At 37.9% G+C, this 19,596-nt stretch overlaps 1 protein-coding gene across 1 annotated transcript in view; it reads left to right on the top strand.

The window, feature by feature from the left end:
• Positions 1–2,778: 2,778 nt before the first annotated feature.
• LOC103780026 (disks large homolog 2-like) overlaps positions 2,779–19,596 on the top strand; it is a gene marked incomplete at its 3' end in the record, with an annotated part of 118,900 nt that continues 102,082 nt past the window's right edge. Inside the window, exons 1-4 of the mRNA XM_008947673.1 lie at positions 2,779–3,010; positions 3,340–3,548; positions 10,660–10,733; positions 14,007–14,176. Of these exons, the coding sequence (XP_008945921.1) occupies positions 2,779–3,010; positions 3,340–3,548; positions 10,660–10,733; positions 14,007–14,176 (685 nt within the window). The remainder of the gene's footprint in view (positions 3,011–3,339; positions 3,549–10,659; positions 10,734–14,006; positions 14,177–19,596) is intronic.

Raw genomic sequence — 19,596 nt, 5'->3', positions numbered from 1 at the left:
ATTAAGAAATACAGGTGTAAATGTTTTGCTCACTTTACTTGAGAAACTCGGAGGAAAGAAATGGAGGAGAGGAACCAGAAGCGAGTCCCTACCTGAGAGCTGGCTACATAAAGGAATCCCTTCAGCCTTTGCCTCATGGGCTGTGTTGACAGTGTTTTGCCTCTGTTGAAAAGTCTGAAACCTAAATCCCTCCAGCAGCAGCAGCAGCAACACAGTTGTTGCCTGTTTGTATCCATTTGTAGCTCTAGACTGCTTACTGAGAAGTGAATTGGAGGTGATAATAGAGGCTTTTTCAGATTAATATGAAGAGATATTCCCAGGAGAGATCATATTCTTGACAAGTGTGTCATGTGACTCTAATCCAGTTTGGGCAACGAGCCTTATTTCACCATTATTATATATCAAAACAGAAGTGTGTCTGCTTTGTGATTCACCGCCTAAATCCCTGTTTGTTAACTTTTGATCTTGTATTAAGCCTATCAGTACCAGGTCTATGTGCATTGCAATGGCATATAGCTTGTACAGGATATTATTATAATTACAGTGCTGCCACAAAACACTGATTCATATCTCCCCTGTTTACAGGCCTCTGACAATGCTATTAGTTCAGTACATAATTTAGTAGTAAGTTAATAAAGAGACATTCACCCCATTAGGTAAAACATGCTTGCTTTGCAGACAGTCATAAATTAGATCATGAATTATTGACTGCTCACTCTGTCCTGGTTTGTGTTTGGAAGTTTGATCTTATTAACTCTGTTTGCCTGTGAATCTGTGCGTATCAGTTTTTGAGCTACTGTGGAATTAAAAAAAAAAAAAAAAGATAGAATTACCACAGGGGATCTACACAAAAAAAAGGCAGTTCACAAAATCAAAATCCTATTTTCATGCATTAATTTTAAAGTTGAACATGTCTTACCGTGTCTCAAGTTTTAAACTATCAACTTATACATCTTTTTATCAACGGAATAAGTTACCATGTAATTCTCTTCTCTGTTGCCTTCACCACTATAGTTTTCTTTAGCTGAATCCTTCTTTTTCTCTTTTTTTCCCGCGTGAAGTTTGTATTCCTTATTTGGTATTACAGAGTCCTACTGTATCTGTGAATTTGATTATATTTCTGCATTTCCTATTCTGAAAATAATTTGGTAGGGTGTAAAAATTCTCTTATGTGGTGAATGAAAGGAAGGGTAAATATATGTTTTAACAACTGATTTCTTGGGTAAAAAGAATAGAATTTAATTGGAAGAAAAAGATACCTCTCTGGCTTGTGGCATTTGAAACTGGTGAATTTTAGGGTGCTCTTTAAAGACAGCAGTGATGGACATCTTTGAATACGTTTTCTTTTGTGACACAAAGGATCACTTTCTTCCCCTTGTAAGTTTCTGAACCATTTTCTACTAATTGAAACCACTGTTTGTGAATAACACTGAAATAAAGTAGCAAGTTTTTAAGACTTCAGGTACACTGCAGTTATATAATGCCCATTGCATTAGTTATTTCATGCAATAGTACTGAAGTGTTTAAAAGGGCTCTCTCCCAAGAGTTCCTTTAGCACCCATCCTGTCTGAAATGACAATCACCTCAGAGTGCTGCAGCAGCACAACAGCACCATGTGGCCAAATCCAAGTGATTATTTTGTCAACATGTTTGCATTGCTACTGCAGTTACAGATTTAAACAGTTCAGTTTTATCTGGAGTAAGAAGCTATTGGTGGTTACATACCTTAGAAATTATCAGCTCTCCAAGGAGTCTAGTGTTAGTCAAGGAAAAAATATTTCACATCTGTTCCTGTACTCAACAGGTGTCATCCTCTGGGGTACTGCCGAAATCTTTATTTCTTTCAATTTCCACTGAACCTCAAAATAAGATTTTGGATGAAAAAAAAATGAATTAAGCTATGATTAAAAAAAAAAATAAAGTCTCTTATAACCAACAAATATCTGATTCTAAAATTTTTAAGAAAAAGCTTGGTCAACTTTTTCCTTCTGACAGTCAAAACCATTACTAACACATAGTGAGATGATCTGTTCATGTGCTGTCAAAACTCTTAGCTGTGGTTTGAATAAACACTTTGGACTCTCAAATCTCAGCCTAACCGTATTTCCTCGCAGTACCTCCATTTTTATCACAGATGTTAGAGCAGAGGTTTTAAATGTACTTCCCCCTGGCATGTGAGTTTTAATATCAAACCTGTAAGATATGTGAGGATGTTGTTTGGATGTGTTGCTCACATCATGACATTCTGCATGTTACTCTGAATCATACCATCATAAAAAACAAACTTTTTTTTTTCCTACTTACTTCTTTGTATTCTACTCCAAGTTGCAGCTAACTCTGTGTTAAATGTGTAGGCTAATGGTACTCATGGTCTGAAGCTGCTGAAGCTTTTTACTGAACTTGAACTACATGTTTTCTCCTCCTTTTTAATGCTACACCTTTGTTTGGAATAGCTATTCTCAATCAAACCAGAGCGGAAGGGAGGGTTTTGAACTTGTTAGTGCAAGCGCCTGGGAGGTAGGACTGCTTAGTTTTGTTCTCAACTTGCTATGCCTGATCTGTGGCAACACTTTTCTTCTTTTGTGCTAGTTTCCCCATTTGTAAAATGGGCATAGTGATCATTATCTTTGCCTCATGGGGGTTGTTGTGAAGCTTAAACGAGTTCATATTTGCAAAGCACTTTGAGAGCCCTAGATGAAAAGTGCTTGTAAAAATACTGAATCTGGAATTGCCTTCTGGGTTATCTGTTCTAACTGGTTTTCCTGCACAAACCTGAATATGCTTCAGACAGTCCTAGTGTCAATTGGGCGGATTTTAACCACGGGTGAGGAACAGCCAAGTAGTTCGGTGTATTTAGGAGGCAAAGCATATCTCAGTCCCAGGGAAGCGCCTCGTCCTTGCCCAGGCTGGACTCGGCAAGGCTGTGCCGTGGCTGCTGCTCTTCCTTCAGGCTCTGGGCATCGAAGCCCCTGTGTGGCTCTGGAGCCAGCTAAACTGGAGGGCTCGGAGGGTAAGTCAGGGCTGCGAAGCCGTCCCTGCCCTCTACCACACCTACAGAGCCTGGCCTGGGGCGTCTTCCACTACCTGCAGAGCAGCCCCGCAGCTGGGAGGAGCTTTGCAGCTTCCTGGTGCTTTCATTCATCTCGGAATTCACAGGGTTGTGTTTTTCTTTCTCCTTTTCTTTAACCCAACACTTTCCTCTCACAACACCCCACAGCTACCGACACCTCCTTTTTCTAATTCTTCGCCTCTCTGCTGTCCCACTTTGGCCTTTGGCTTTGAAAGGCAGACATGAATACTTGCTCTGTGAGCACAAGTTTTCCTGCTGGCCACCATTAGAGGTTGCTGCCTCCGCCGGCTGCCAGAGCCGCCCAGATCAAGCTGAGCTGCCGACAGAGGCTGGATGCGTTGGGAGTTTCACTGCTCGGTTACTAGTGGGAGTAGTTTCAGAAGGAAAGCATCGTACATGGCATTGGCAGGAGAAGAGAAGCAGAGAGACTGAGGATAACTGGGGAGTTAGAGAACGGACGGAGGAATGGAAAAATGTGGTAAGAGCAAAGGATACCAAAGCTGAGGATTGAGCTGGATGAGAAATGCAGAGGGAGAAAAAATGCAGGGTGGGAAAAGCAACTTTAATTTTGGGAGGGGGGGAAGAGAAAAAGGATATAGTAATTCCTATAGATCTTGTGAAAAAGGTTAACAAAGAAAATTTGACACAAGTTTGAGCCCATTTCAGGGAAGCCTGCTTGGAGCTCCTGCCAGTGGCAGTCTCCTGCCCACTCCCTGCATTCCCCCTCCTCTTCCTCCCTGTCCTGTCTGCACTTAACTGCCTGCCTCCTCTGCCCTCCCCTCTGTCCTGGGCTCCCAGTAACACAACCAGTTAAAAAGAAACGTGGGCTCGTCGGGCCTACCAGCTGATTGATTCTTGGCCAGGCGTTTGGCCGGTGACTTTGCCGACTGCTGGCCTGAATTGCCTCACACTTAGAATCATAGAATCAGAATCATTTAGGTTGGAAGGACTTGTGTCTGTTCTGAACTATTTCAAATCTATTGTTTTTAGTCAAGTCATATTTGATTTCCAGTAAGCTAAGGTGGGAATCTCCGGTCTGATAAGTGCAAAATGGTCTTTTATGGGTGGAAAGTTGTTTTGATTTGTCTTTTTATACCGGTGTGTCTGGCAAAGGGCTCATCCCCAACGCAGCAGTTTTTCCTTTGGAGTATGTTTGTGTACTGCAGTCCCTAAGCCTGCTTGAAGGGGATGTGACTTGTGCTGAGGGGAGAGGAGTCAACTTTTAAAAGAATGTGTGAAGGGAAAGATCATAAACTCTGTACAAAATTACTTTAGGTGTGGCTTACCAAGCAAAGGAGATAATTTGCCTTGAGTTATGCCAGCTGAGCAATAACTGCAGGCTTGATGTCACAGAAAATTGTTTCATTATAAATAACTTAGAAGAGCAGAACCTCCAAAAGCATTATGCAGCACCAGGATATAATTCTGCTTTTGGGATGTTTGTGATGAAGAGAGGAAAGGAGAAAAAAAAAAAAAAAAGGACAACTCTTCCTGTTGCAGATGTACTTATGTTTGACTCTTCTGAAGGTTCATGCTTGTGTGGAAATTGAATGGGTGTCGGCTACTCCTCCCTCAACCCCATTCAGCTACACCCCATGAGATGAGCTACCACTAGCTAATAACTACTTCCCATTCTCAAAGAGTGTGTAAGGAGATGTGGCTCTTCTGGGAGGCATTAAACCAAGAGACGTTTTGCTTCTCTCCTCACTCTGCATTGGGCTTGTTTGTGTAACCTCTCTGAATTCTATCAGACACAAAGAGAATGTCACTTTTTTGTAGCTGTGTTTTTGGCTCAACCTTCGAGTAGATGTGTAAAATAAAAAATTAACTGGGGGGTGGGCTTCCTCAAGTGAGCATACAGAGAATGGTATTTGGAGTTCATATGGAATTTTATCACCCTTTTTAACTCCTGGATGTTACTGACCATGTTGCAAGGGGTCATCATGAACAAATTTTAAATACTAGCAAGTCAATACCATGCAATGAGCATTCATATAGTTTATGAAACTTCAGCTTTTACTTAGCTTTGAATAATAATAATAATAATAAGGTCAAGTCATTGACTTTGACATTAGTATTAGTTTTGAAATTTTGGTCACAAATTCACTTCTACAAATACAAATTACCTCAGATTAACTGCTTACCAAGGGCTTTTTTGAAATCAGTAATTTAAAATATAAATGCTTAGTGCATTTGGCAGTAGTAAATTTTTAAAAGTTTTCAATACATGTGGCAATTTATCTAAATTATACAGTTTCTTTATTTGACTTGTAATTATTTACATAAGCTACTTTTTAAGTCTCTCTTGCCCTGTGAGCATTTCTTAATGGCACGCTGGCTGCATTACTGCACAGAGTTTTGCTATCTACAAATTTCAGGTCTATGCCAAAGCTGAGCAAACATTTTTTGATACAAAATTAGGTCCAAATTGCTTTTCAGTGGCAAAGGGAAAAGTAAATGGAGCTTCCTTCATTCATGAAACTGCTGCTTTCAGCTCACCTCTGCAAGGAAACCTGCATTAACCACCCTTCTCTCTCTGAAGAACATGAGCCCACATCTTCCAGAGGAGTAATCAGACCATTAAACTGGAGTGACTGTGAAATCAATGTATTTTATTCTTTCCTACCAAAGTTTTTTCACTTCCTCAAAGACAAGTAAATATTAATTGAGCCAGAGTAACCTTACAGTGAGTGTGCTTTTTTGAGGGTTAGGTAGAGATTGTGGACCAGGGTTTCATCTCTGTGGATGTGCTGAGCATTGCTCAGCTGCTATATTACATAATTTCTGTAATTGTTAAAATTCCTGTAATATATTTAAAGATTTTATGAAGGCAAAGCAAGAGGCAGAATGTCTTTCTACTGTTGTGATTGAGGATGCTTTCCTGACTAATGGGAAATTTTGACTGCAGTTTAAGAGCATTACCTTATACAAATTACAACAGCTCCAGTGAAGGAAGCAGAGGTAATTAAAGTATTTTTGTAGGAGATGATACTGGATAATAAACCAGCAGATTTTATTTTTGACTTTTGTTTCCCTGACTATCTAACATTTTCTTGTATTTCAAAGTGTATTAGAATGAAATTTATTTTTGGCCTGACTGCAAAAGTTATTCAGCATAAAACAATGTAATTTTTGCCAAGAAAAAAATATAATGAAAACAATTTCAACCTGAACTACGTTTTTCTTCAGAGTTCAATTATGAATCTGTAGGTGTTACAGCCAGGAGACATTCAGAAAAACAGAAAGATGGGTGGTGGTGTTTCCATCTCTGAAATTACATTAGTGTTATGAGCAGTACAGCTATATGCCTTTGACCTTAAAAGTTTGTCTAGCAGGGCCTGTTTTCTTATGATGAAAAATTAGTAATGAGATATAAGAGATTATGCCCGCTTTCCTAACTACTGGATTAAAACAGCCTGAGCAGGGAAGAGTGTTTTCTATCTCTTCTGATGAAAGCATCTGGGGACATGAAATGAAACTAATAAGCAGTGGGCTGAAATATCCATAAGGAGATATATATTTGGTAGTAAAGTCATGGAATTAATTGACAAAGAACACTCTGGATTTTAAAAGTTTATATGGGTTGTGAAAGCAGTTAAACAAATTTGTGGAAGAGTAATCTATCCAAGGTTATTAAATGGAAAAAAAAACCCAAAACCTAAGTATCTGACTCAGGCAAGTTCATAGTCACCAACAGCTGAAAATATATTCTGGGTAAATATTATGTTAATGCATTTTCTTTACCATCTGGTAAGGGCCACTGTTGGAAAGAAGCAGCAGTTAGGATTGGCCCCTGGTGTGGATTATCGCTTCAGATGGCTTCTGTCTTTAAGGGAAGTGAATGCCCTACTCCACCAATTTCAGCTCTGCTCTTCCCTACAGTGTGATCATTCAGGCACTATGGCAGAAGCGCTTCCATTAGGCAGAAGGTTTGGATTCTGAGAGAGGAAAGGTTCGGCTGGGTGGCTTCAGCTGTCTTGCCTTGCTGCCTAGTTGTGTGTCTCCGCAGAAATCCTGCTGCCAAGAGCCAAGGTTTCTGACTTTAATCTATAGCAGATGTTTTTGCACTACAGGATTGTGACTGTCCTTTTATCTTCTCTATTTTTATTTCTGTTGGTAGCCATTAATAGACCCCCTCTTGAAATCAATCACTTCATGGCAGGTTGTGCAGGAACTCAAGCTAGTGCTAAATGAGCTCAGCATTGCAGAGCTGCATTAATATGGCCTTTTACTAGTGATAATTGGCTGTAGATGTATGGAAAGTATCGATCCAGGTGGATTTCCATGCTAGATCTACTCTGTCAGTGCCTGAGCTGGCGTGGATATCTCTGCATGGGATTTCACTGTGCCAATTTAATACAGTATGAGGTGTCTTTTGGGGTCAGGCTCTGTTGGATTCTGGATATTGGCTTGGTGGGTATTTTCAACCAAGAAGTGTACATAAGCACTTTCAAACAGACATCTTGTGATAAAGGCACACTGCCTAAAAGGATCTGTTCAGTGTGGCAGAAAGGGTTAACTTGCCCCGGAAAGTTCTCAGAACTAGGCTAGAATGCAGAAATGATCCAAAATATTTTAAACAACAGATAAACTGCTTTTTAGCCAAAAAAAAAGTTTGTGCCTGGAGTGAAGTCTTACAGCTGAGTTTAAGACCTTTAAGAAAAGAAAAAAGAAAAAAGAAAAAAAAAAAAAAGTCAAATGCTGATGTGTCCTCTGAAACTCTGAGAATAGAACATATTCAAGCTTCTAAATATATTTCCTTCTAACAGTCTAAAGCTTCAGGGACTTTTCCATTCCTAATTATATAGTGCAGTATGCTGTCTTTTTTCTGACTTGCAACTTCAGAAATAGAAATTTGAGTCATAAATGAAACAAAGGGAGAGGGATAAAGAGAGTGTGTATGATAAGGAGCTGCTCTGCTAATATTTTTACTGATATTGTTATAAGTCACTTGTTTTTTAAATTCAGTTGTTATTTTGCAGACCCTTTAATACACTGACATTTCATTAAAACGGCTGTTGTTTTAAAAAAAAAAAAAAAAAAAAAACACAAGTAACTAAAGCAGTAGTGAAGGACAATAATTGTAAATGTCTTATGACAGTTTGGTAGCTGTGCTGGTTGTGTCTCAGGTCTCAGCAGAGTCATGTCATTGACAGGATATGGAAACACAGTCATTTCAAGCAATAACACATACTGAAACTCAGTATTTTTTGAAATCTGAATTATTCCCTGACAATGTGGGCTCCAATCTCCATTCTGCAAGTGAAACAGTGCTCAAAGTCCCCTGGTAGCATACTTGCAAGTCACCCTGCTGTGACCTTAAGCCGTCTTGGATGTGATCTGGATTGATTTAACTGCATTAGAGTAGGCATTTTTACCTTCTAAACCATCACTGAATTGCTGGTATACAAAAGAGGAATTTCCTTTGTCCTTTTTGCTTTCTTATGCAGCCTTCTGGAGGATGAGAACTAAGAGGTTGTGCTAGTGGGTCCTGGATGCGGGAATCAGGAAAGTGAGAGAGACACTTCACCAGTCTGGAGGGAGCGAGGTGGATCCACACGCACAGGCTTTTCCTGCTGCTCTTTGGCTTCTCTTGCATTCTGTCATTGAGATGGGGACACAGTAGAGATCGACTTTCACTTGGAAAGATACATTGCTCTTTTCTGTGCCCAAAACACTGAAAAAAAATTAAAAGGATTGAACAGTTTGCTGTGGAGGTAACTAACATAATTTCAGGTCACCTGCCAAAACCTCATCCCAGCAGCTGTGGGCTAAAGGCTGGTTGCATGCTGAAGGACAGACCAAATTTCTATTATGTTGTATTGAGATCTATCCATATACCTACATCAAAAACATTTGTAAGATTTTTTTTTGTTTCAGTCTCTAGGCTGAAAATTGTTCCAGTTGCTGGTACAAATTGTGATGCTGCAGAAGCACAGCACTAGGATTAAATGAGCTTTTCTGTGAGGCCTGTTAGCTCAGCCATGCTCCAGCCTTCAGGGTCCCAATGGCCAACACACCAAAACTGATTGCCCGTGCAGGTGGAGAAAGCATCCATTTGGATGTATTGGCTTACAGAAATCCTGTGCAAGAGTTTAGTTCCTGTCTTTGCACACACACACACACACACATACAGCACAACCTTTGTTCACGGTGGAAGGGTTTGCCCTTCATCTTTCACTTCTGAAGACTGGTTACAAGGGTGATCACAGCCAGGAAAAGGCAGGGAGCTGCTTTTTTAGTCTATTATTTATGTTGAGTATGCCTAGAGGCTGCACTGAGGGTTAGTCCCTGTTTGAGATGAGCCAAGGAGGTGTAGACTCTTCTCTGGAAAGTTTATTTAGACTGTAAACAGGAGACAAAGGAAGTGGGACACAGGTAGGGTTTTAATCCTCTCTGTGAAGATTATGAAAAAATGAAATTAAGTGACATGTTCAAGGTTACACAGGAAGAGTTGAGGTGGCACCAGGCCAGCACTTAGGGGGCAAAGGTTTTTGGTTTTTTTTCTTCAATTTATTTCATTGTAGTAGATTAATGCCACTTGCCAAAGAACTTGGAGAACTGAAGGGTTTTTTTTTTCCTCTCAGAAATTAAACATTATTTATTTTCCTTGGAACCAAAGTCAATTCTGCTCTTGCTAGAAGCATAGGTTAGATTTGCTACTTCAAATAGTGCCTACATGTTAAACACCGTTAGGTTACCGTTTTCTTGTACAGACATTTGCACATATTTATATCAAAATAATTCCTGAGTTTTCAGATTTTTGTTAAGTTCAGTTCAAACTCTGCCGTGTCATTCATGAATTACTCCCCCCCTTCCCCTTAATAACTTTTATCAAGCACTATTTTCAGTCACTAAGTTATTTGGAGTTACCTTACAAAGCACAAAAAAGTCAAATTTTGAGTTAGGATTGGCTGGTACCTTCATCAGATATTTTTCATAAGCATTAGATCCTCTCTAGTTTCCAGAAGTAGCCAGAAATTTACTTCTACTGACAAATTTTATCTCTTTATTTAGACATAGCAGGAGTTTTATACTACTTTACAATGTCAAAAAGGGTCCTGAGGGTATACGTACATTTACTACAGAAACTGGATCATTATACCTAAGGAAACAGCATGTCCTGTGGTACATACATATTATTGGCATTTAATTTTAGCTCTATATTGTGTAATTGGAAAGACAGATCTGATGACTGCTGTAGTAAATTTGAGATCCTGAATTCTGAATTCTTAGTAGAAATTAAAATAAATAATAATTTGTTCCTCTTGGAAATAAATTATATGGGTCAGTATCAATAATTGCATTTTTTACCCCTATAAGCTGTAAATTTTACTTAGTACGGGATAGGAAGGATAAATGTAGAATTAAAAAAAACGAACAAATGAACAAACAAACAAACACCAAACAAGTAAGGCAGAATCAGTTTCCTTGACTAATGGTCTGGACTACTTCTATCCTAGAGTCAGATAACATGTTTGTATTGTTACTGTTTAATGCCTTGAAGAAAGGATAATAATCAGTCCTTTCAATACGTCATTGATAATCTTGTGTTCCTGCTTAAATTGCTGTGTTCTTGTAACTTCAAGAAGAAAGAGACCATCAACCCTTTTGTAGGGAAACTGGCTAAAAAGCTTAAACGAAGCAGGAGCAAAGAAACAATGTGAAAATTTAGTGCTTCTCTCTCTTACTTTTTTTTGTCTACCTGATACCAGGTACATTCCACAGTTTTGCACTGATTCTCCCTTAATAACAGTTTTTTTGCCTTGATTTCTAAGCTTTGAGTAGATAATAAAGTTTGTGTCACTATTAGTTTTTCTGAGGAGGTGGCTAAAAAAAAGTTTTATTTGCTTTGAAATAATCTATTACTGTTGGCCATTCTGCAATGGAAAGCATGGTAACTGTATTTGTGAGAAGCAGGGCTGTCCTATTAACAGGCTGCCTATTAGTCTGGAGGTGTCTGGATGACAACTAAGACCCAAGGATTACTATAGCTTTTAGTGTCGTGACATGGTCCCATGGAGCACAGACCATTCCCTTGTTCTTGAGCCCATAGCTGGTTCCAACTAGCTCCTTTATGGAGCTGCAACTGGGCTAATTCGTCTTGGCAGGACCATTTGGGCTTGTGGGGCTCTGCTGTCATCCTAGGCTGCTTTGAGTTTCTCATCAGGGCACCATACTGCACAGAACAAGTGAACAGAATGATCATTACCAGTTGTCACCTACTATATTTCTTGTAAGTGCCTGAGGATTGTACTCCTCTTGTTTACTTACAACTTAACTGAAGCACTAAATGTTCATCGTAGCAGACTGGACAGGATAATTGTTGTCCTGCTAATTCTGCACTGAAAAAGTCTGCATCGGAATACAAACAAAACACTTCGTATGAAAGCACTTCTGTTGCTGGGTTAGCCTTGTATTCTCTCACTCTTACATTCATCCTACACTAGCAATATTAATGTGTGTATGTTTTATTAAAGATAGACTTACTGTTTTAAAAGACATAACTCTAGAAGACCAAATTTCAGACACTAAGGTGAGATTTCTGTTGGAGTGTAAATATCCTTTTTCCAAAGAGCCTTGCTTTTTCAATAAACAGAGGTGTGTGGCTTACTGATTTTGGCAAATTATTCCCATGTTAATTGGCTTTCTCCAAAAGACATGCTTTTCCCTTAACAGGAGACATCACTAGAGCTTCTATGAGAGGTTTTAGGTAGGTAGGATTATCTAGTAATATCAATATTTATCAATGCAGGGCACAAAGTATATGAAAACAAATTAAATCCAATCCTCCATTTAGTGTTTTTATAATTTTTCCCACCTTTTCATCTTCATAACCATCCAATAGTTAGGATCCTATAGTTTGTTCATTAAGCATGGTATAGCCAATTGTATTTCAGATAAGACGATGGTAAGAGTCATAAATTTGACAAGAATCAGATATAGAGTAATACTAATAGAAAGAGTAGTAACTTAGACATGATTACTATCTTTCTGATTGGGAAGCACTAGCAGGATGTATTCATAATTTATTTCAAAGAGTAAAGCAAGCTATGTTAGAGCATTTATTAATTTGACAGCCAAACCACACAATTAAACATCTGGAAAATTAACACTGCTGACACTGAAGGAAAGCAGCAAACCCAGCCTTTGAACGAAAATGAGAAGTTTTGCAATGCAGTACTTTTTATCAGAAGGGAAGTATTAATTCTGTCTCCTTTCCAAGTTAGACCAGTTGTCAGATAAAGCCTATTATCACATTTTCCCCTGTAAATGTTCTTCCAAAAGGATGATAGCACAGAAAGTCTGTTTTCAAACGTTTTGGTTTTGGTTTTTTTTTGTTTTTTTTTTTTTTTTTTCATTTTGTGGGCTTTTTTTTTTTTAAGGAAAACAGTAGCACAAGAACATTACAAAAATCCAACCTAAATTCTCAGGGTTCAGATAAACTTTTGCTAAAGCTTCATTCTTTATTCACGTGCTAAGAGCAATACCCAGCAAGTGTTCTTTTACTGTAAGGAATAATGTTCAATAGCTGATCTTTCTGTAGAGAAACATAGCAGAAATGTGAATATTTTTAGCAAGCAATACTTTCTTCACTGATTGTGTCTTCAGACATGCAGAAGAACACATTCAATTACATGTGCCTTTTTCTTCTGCACCCAGAATACATAGAGGTATCTCATAATAAAAGTACTTCAAGGACAATAGTCTCAATTAATCTAATTCTTTGGAATTTGCTCGTATAGCTCACTCTCATTTGCAAAGAAAAGATGGCCCAGCAGATAAGTGATTAGCCTCTTGCTTTGGAGGTGGATTCTACTGCTCCCAAGGTGTAGATTTCCTTTCCAACTTGAACAAATCAGTCAGATTAGTAGAATACTATTCCATCTAGCCAGGACATTTAGAGGGTGCATATGTCGGTTCAGATAATGTAGTAAATTCTCGAGGTAAGAATATGAGGGAATTTTAGTGGTATTCTATCAAAAATAAATGCCGTTACCACATAGCAGATCTTGGGGCCTACAGTCAGTGGTGAAAACATAAGAAATGTAATTTACTCAATTAATTTAACATGAACCGTTCTCTTTTAAGTTGTCTGCTTTTTGTAGGACTGCATTAGAATTTGATAACTTAGAATTAAGTTAAGAATTAGGGGACCTACAGGAAAGTTGGTGAGGGACTTTTTAGGATGTTGGGTAGCGATAGGACTAAGGGGAATGGAGCAAAACTAGAAGTAGGTAGATACAGATTAGACATTAGGAAGAAGTTCTTCACCATGAGGGTGGTAAGACCCTGGAACAGGTTGCCCAGGGAGGTGGTGGAAGCCCTACCCTGGAAGTTTTTAAGGCCAGGCTGGATGAGGCTCTGAGCAACCTGGTCTAGTGAGAGATGTACCTGCCTATGGCAGGGGGGGTGGAACTAGATGATCTTTCAGGTCCCTTCCAACCCTGACAATTCTATGATTCTATGAATTCTTTGGCTCTGATGAAGTAGTATGAAAGATTTAAGGAGATATTTGAACAATCACTGATCTCTCTGTATTAAATTAATTTCCTTAAGCACAACTGCAGTAGTAATAGCATGCAGCATGAATGTTGTAGCTCAATTATGTTATTTAGTAAAAAGTCTTTTAATGAAGCCTGTGAAGACAAATTGTTTACTCATTTCTATCACTGTAGTGGATCCAACCCCAATTTATGAAGGAGATGGTAGGTGTGGGTGATTAGGTAAATTTTAGTTTGAACCAGGTATGCCTTTTGGAGGGACTAAGTGTTCTCTTTCTTGTCTCATTGCTGATGAAGCATATCACATTAAGTTAGTCATCTGGCTGGTTTCCCAATGAAGTGTTCTTCATTTTACAGCACTACTGACAAAACTCTGGTCCAAAATAACAGCTGAAGCATTTTGTATCTATGGTTGTTTATTTTTCTTGTAGGGTCAATGATTGCATCTTGCGAGTGAACGAGGTCGACGTGTCAGAAGTCTCACACAGCAAAGCCGTGGAGGCCCTAAAAGAGGCTGGTTCCATAGTACGACTGTACGTTCGTCGAAGGAGACCTATTCTGGAGACCGTAGTAGAGATCAAGTTATTCAAAGGACCTAAAGGTAAATATGAAAAGGAAAAGACATCCATTTTAAACTTGATGCTTAACATCTCTTGTAGTGCAGTTGGTATCTGACTTTGTTGATTTTTTAACTTGTCGACCTGTCAAATTCTGAAATGCAGTTAATTTATGCTGGTATAACTTGAATTCATGGTTGCATGTCTCTTCATGAAATACAAAGGAATTTAAGGGGTTGAGGTTTGTTTCATTTGACGTTTACTGTAGAGATGGCTTGTTGTCTCCCAGAGGAATGCAACATGCAGAGATACCATGCTTTACATTGGCAGCAAATAGATTTCCTCTAAAGCTCCTGTGCTGAGACCTTTGACTTTGGTTTAGGGTGCAGTTAAATAAAGAGTTTCTGAATTCTCCCTTTTTTTCAGAAGGCTTTATGATTATCCAACTTCTCCTTTCTACTTTCATGTTGACAGTTTCTTCTACAATTATTTTTGGAATAAGAATACAAGAATACTAACATACGCAGATATGTAGGAGAATTTTATTTTACTCTTCAACAAAATTACATGGAAGTCTAGCATGAAACATACACTAGTCTAAATGTGCTTTATCACTTCCAGTAGAAAGTCCTGCTTACACAACCAGCCAATCCTGTTCTAGAAGCATTAGTACCAATTGTGAATATTATATTGTCACCTTTTGTTTTGCATAAAGTTTTTATTTGGAGAAGCGTTATTTTTAACAAATTTCATTTTATTCTTTTTCCTGCCTGGAATTTCCTCTGGCTACTGTATTTTTCTTCATAGTTAATTACTGGGCAAAGAAAATGGATATTTTCACAGTACATGTGAACAGAATGAACAGCAGTAGATTTTTGGATCCATAATAATTTATTGATAAGCAAGTCTTTAATTAATGGTATATACATGAAATTAAGACATTTCATGTCTCTTAATATGTGCCATGCACATGAGATTATTCTACTTGTTCTATCTACAGTGAATAACCTGTAGTATTTTTGGTGGCTTCCCTTATATCTCACCTCATCTCAGGTGAATTTTAGAGTATGCTTCTACATAGTTTATACCAGTAAGGAAGTAGAGTTTTCTAATGCATATGGAATTGTTGAGATTATCCATTCATAGTAGGCAAAGATAGTGTACTCTTTTCAGTATTGCATGATATCTCTTCTGTGTTTACCATGGTTATTTGACACAGCATTTTATTCATCATCCTCTACTCTTGGCAAACAGTAAGGTACATTTAAACACTTATCTGAGGGTAAACCCCCAAAAGTCTAGATTCTTGTAGTCAATTACAATGCTAAATTGACTTTCTAACAGAAAAGCATCTCTAATGAGATTTTGTACGCATGCGAGTTCAGAATAGTAGTGCAGGCAGCAGTGTTTTTAAAGCTTTGGAATGAAACTGTGTGATATGATAGTAGTTTTGAGTAACCTAAGGCTAAAGAAACTAAAATTAACATATCCTTTCAGGTTGGATGGAAGGGTAAAAATTATTCACCGTGACAAAATTTTTGCTGCATTAAGGAAACAGACAAAAGAGGCAATCATTATGTAGTAATGTTTTTGTATCATGTTTGTTTTGATTGTATGCCTGAAACTATTTATTTTTACATTTAGTAACAGACATTTAGATTTACATTTAGAACAGGCTGGATACCAAACAGGTGCCTTTTATTACAAGCTAAAGAAGCTTTGCTGCTTGGTGCTACAAACATAATTTCGTAGGTGTATGCCTATAAGAAGTTTACTACAGATACATGCTATGAATAGTAAATTTTATTGTTAAGATGAGTATCTTTTTTAAATTTTCACGTCAATATTATAGGAATAAGTTAACTGAAAACTTGGATTAAAAAAAAAAAGTTGATGGGCTACTTCTTTCCAAAGCCAGGAGTTTTATCTGTATAATTTAGTTAGTGAGGGAGGATACCCTTGTATGCTTTCTATAGTCTGACAGATAGAAAAAGCAGAATGAAGAAAAGAGGTTATAGATTGCTTGGAAATCTTATCAGTATTAGCTATAATCTCTGTACCAGTTTTCCTGTGACTTTTTCAAAATCTTCCAAGAAGAATAAACTATCTGTTGATGCATTTAACTCATCGCAGAAGCTGAGAATAAAACCTGTGAATCTTGGCTGTAGGTTTCAGTACTAGTCACTCATGTTATGTGTTATCTACTTATATTTCAGGTGATTTATCTGTGACCTCCTTTTTCACACCATTATTATGCAGTGCAAGAACAACTTAATATTTATATACACAGTGTTTCTTAATTTTGAGAGTGAAATTGGGGTATTTTGGTGTCCAGAGCAGGACCTGAAAATAAGCATGCTAGTTTCCCACACCATTCCTTCTTTCATACTCACAAAGTGAATAAAATGAATCTGGTTTAAACAAGTAGGCCGTTCCACACTAAACTGGGAGGAGCAAATATATTTTTCAGTTGCTTCTCTTCCTGTCTGTTGTTGGCAGTATATAACTCAGTAAATGCTGAGTTCATTGCTCACTGTGTTGAGAATTCACCACATGAAAGCAATCTTGGCTTCCATAATGTCATGTAAACTCAGAGATCACTAGCTTGCCTGTGCATGTGGAGCAGATCCTATCTTTCAGCACTTGAAGGTGATAAAAGGAGGAAATTTGAAAGGATTTTTATGTCAATATTATTTTAATTTCCTCATTGGTATTCAGAATGAGAACTTTTACAAGCTTTTGAGTCCATAAAGGTTAGATTTTTAAAAATGGATGTTAATTTTTCTAGATAGCAACTACCGTATAAAAGACAGGAGTTAATTTTGCAAATCTATTTAGAGCATGAGAAATTAAATATGTAATGTGTAGCAATGGTTTTGGCATGTGGCAGGGGCATGATCTTGTGCTGCCAGGTGGTCCCTTTATGAATGCAGATCCCTGTGCAAATGTTCCTGTTGCTTTGCAAAAAAAAGCTGCCCTAGCATCACACATGCTAAAAGGCCATGGAACTCTTTACCCTGACTTTCTGGGAAAATAAGTAAACAAGGAGACAAATGAATTGTGTAATAGAAAAAAAAAAAAAAAAAAAAGTTTCAAACAGAACTGCAGCTGTGTAGGTATTTAAAGCTGGGTGCTCATCAGTTTGCCACACTTGATTGGTAATACTGGCCGAGCTCTGTATTCTGTGTCTTGAAGGTAACTGCAGTGACCATTGCAGGATCTTCTTTTCTTTCACCTGCTCAGGAGATTGTCTTTTGTATGCCTCTTGTATGTCTCTTCAGTCAGACACCATTTCAGTGATTCATTGTTTGGCTTTGCATGGCATTTAGTAGTAAACAGTCAGTGTTTTATTCTCGTCACTCTGAGGACACTGCGGGTGTAGCAGCCGGCGTCCTTGCACTGGCTGAGAGCTGTAGCAGAGGAATAATACACCGTGGAGCTCTCTTCTGGAAAATCAATAGGATTTAGACACTACTGAAAACCCTGTTCTTAAGTAATATGCTTTTCTTGCTCTGTATTGAAACATAACAAGGGTAACAGAAATGGGAATGGATCACATACACTGCAGTATTTGTTCCTGGGGAACAAACATGCTGACATAAAAGACAAAGCAATTAAATGATGGTATTTGGCTTTGTAACATAACTTGTGTACTAACTTCCTGTAAGACACTTCAAGGAACTCTCTGAGCAGTGAACTGTGAACTTCAGGCACAGTTCAGAGGTTACAGTGCTCAAGCCCATGGAGTTGCATTTGACCAGAGGATTTTAAACCAAAGAAATTCCACTGGCCTCTGGGATTTTCATGCTGTCCTATCACATCACAAATCTACTTTTTACTAAAGCCAGAAGTTTTCAGTGATATACTTGATGAAAGATTAGTTGTAGAAATTAAACTTGATTTTTTAAATTTTAATTTTTTAAAAAATCAGGCAAACAACTGGATTTCACCATTGTAGAAAATTTCTGGCAGTCAGAAACTTGGTTAAACAGAGAGGTTGTGCAATATTTTACCTACTAGTGCCCAACTAGTAACTAAAGCTCTGCTATGTAAGTATTATATAGCAGAAGAAGAAAAATAATAATGCAGCAAATAATGATACCAGTAACTACAGCAGTGTTGGATCGCGTAATAAACTTCTGACCTCAATTCTATAGGAAATGTGATATCTTGAAAGATAACACAGTTGCAGAAATGAAGTTTAAGGTACGTGAAGTGGAACAGCTGAGTACCAGGAAATGTGACAGGAGAAATGGCAGACTTAAATACACCCGAAGAAGGAACAATATAAAGAATAGCTGCTTCTGCCATCTGGATATTCTGGTGGCTTGAGTACAAAGTCAAGGAGAAATAGGATTAATTCCCCACATCCTTAATGATAATTCCATAGTAATTGTCGTTACAGTGTTTGAACTGTGGTGGAATCTTGCAGGGTTGGCTAAAGCTGCCTTTTGTTTGCTGTATTTAAGATGGAAAGGCTCTGGACAGTTCAGCAGCTATGTCTCTTTCCTGTTGTCTACAAGCATGCTTTTTTCTCATTTCTGGTAAATTCAGGCAGTGATACACTCCGAGCACACTCCCCCTCCCCACCTCTGGGCACCTAACAAAAGAGGTTTGGGAGCACTTATTCCTCTGCTCTTTCCTGCTCTCACAACTAGGGCTGTATCAGGACTTTTCATTTAACTCATTTGCAGTGTTATTAGATTTTGGGGCTGCATATTAGAAATTAATGCATCTGTTAAGCACTGTTCAGACTAATTCTGTATGTCTCTATGGATGGCTATCCACATCTTAATTTTCTTCTTAATCAGCAAAGACTAAGCTACTAAACTGGGCATCTCCATAAAATTCTCAAAAATAAGATGGAATGAATACAAAGGGTGTAATACACATTTGTTTTTTGAATTATGTATATCCATCTAAATGTTAGATGAAGTCATTGGGCATAACCAGTTCCAGAGTTTCCATTTCATTGTTTTCTGTTCTGGCCTGAAGCAACTGTGCAGCACGTGGTAGATTTCCTTTTTGTGTGACTATTTGTTCTGTTCTTTGTGACACTGAATAAAATCACTGGTTAGTAATGAAGCTTTCTTATTATACTGAGAAAAGAATTGGTATGTTTTAAGTAGTATATTTTTTAACCTATTCATTAGTTATGGAACTTTCTTGAGAAGACACAGAGATTTTCAACATCAATATAAGGTATGATTTCACTATAAATTGTTACTGAGATGTTCTCTACTCCGTTACTGTCTATAGTTTCATAGGAGTTCATACTTCTGTTTCACAGAAGTAGACATACTTTAGTTTGGATTGATGACTTTATGATAAAAATCTTATATCTGTTGCATAGATCACATCCCACCATACAGTCACATCTGAAATAGTCAAAAAATACAGTAAGATTATGTATTTAAAAATGCCTGCTAAGAGTGTTCCATTCAGAACAGCAGAATTGAGGAGG

Source organism: Merops nubicus, unplaced genomic scaffold, assembly GCF_000691845.1.
Source record: "Merops nubicus isolate BGI_N331 unplaced genomic scaffold, ASM69184v1 scaffold11199, whole genome shotgun sequence".
Taxonomy (NCBI): Eukaryota; Metazoa; Chordata; class Aves; order Coraciiformes; family Meropidae; genus Merops; species Merops nubicus.
Note: the sequence above shows the minus strand (reverse complement) of the source record. Positions and strands in the feature narration are given on the sequence as shown.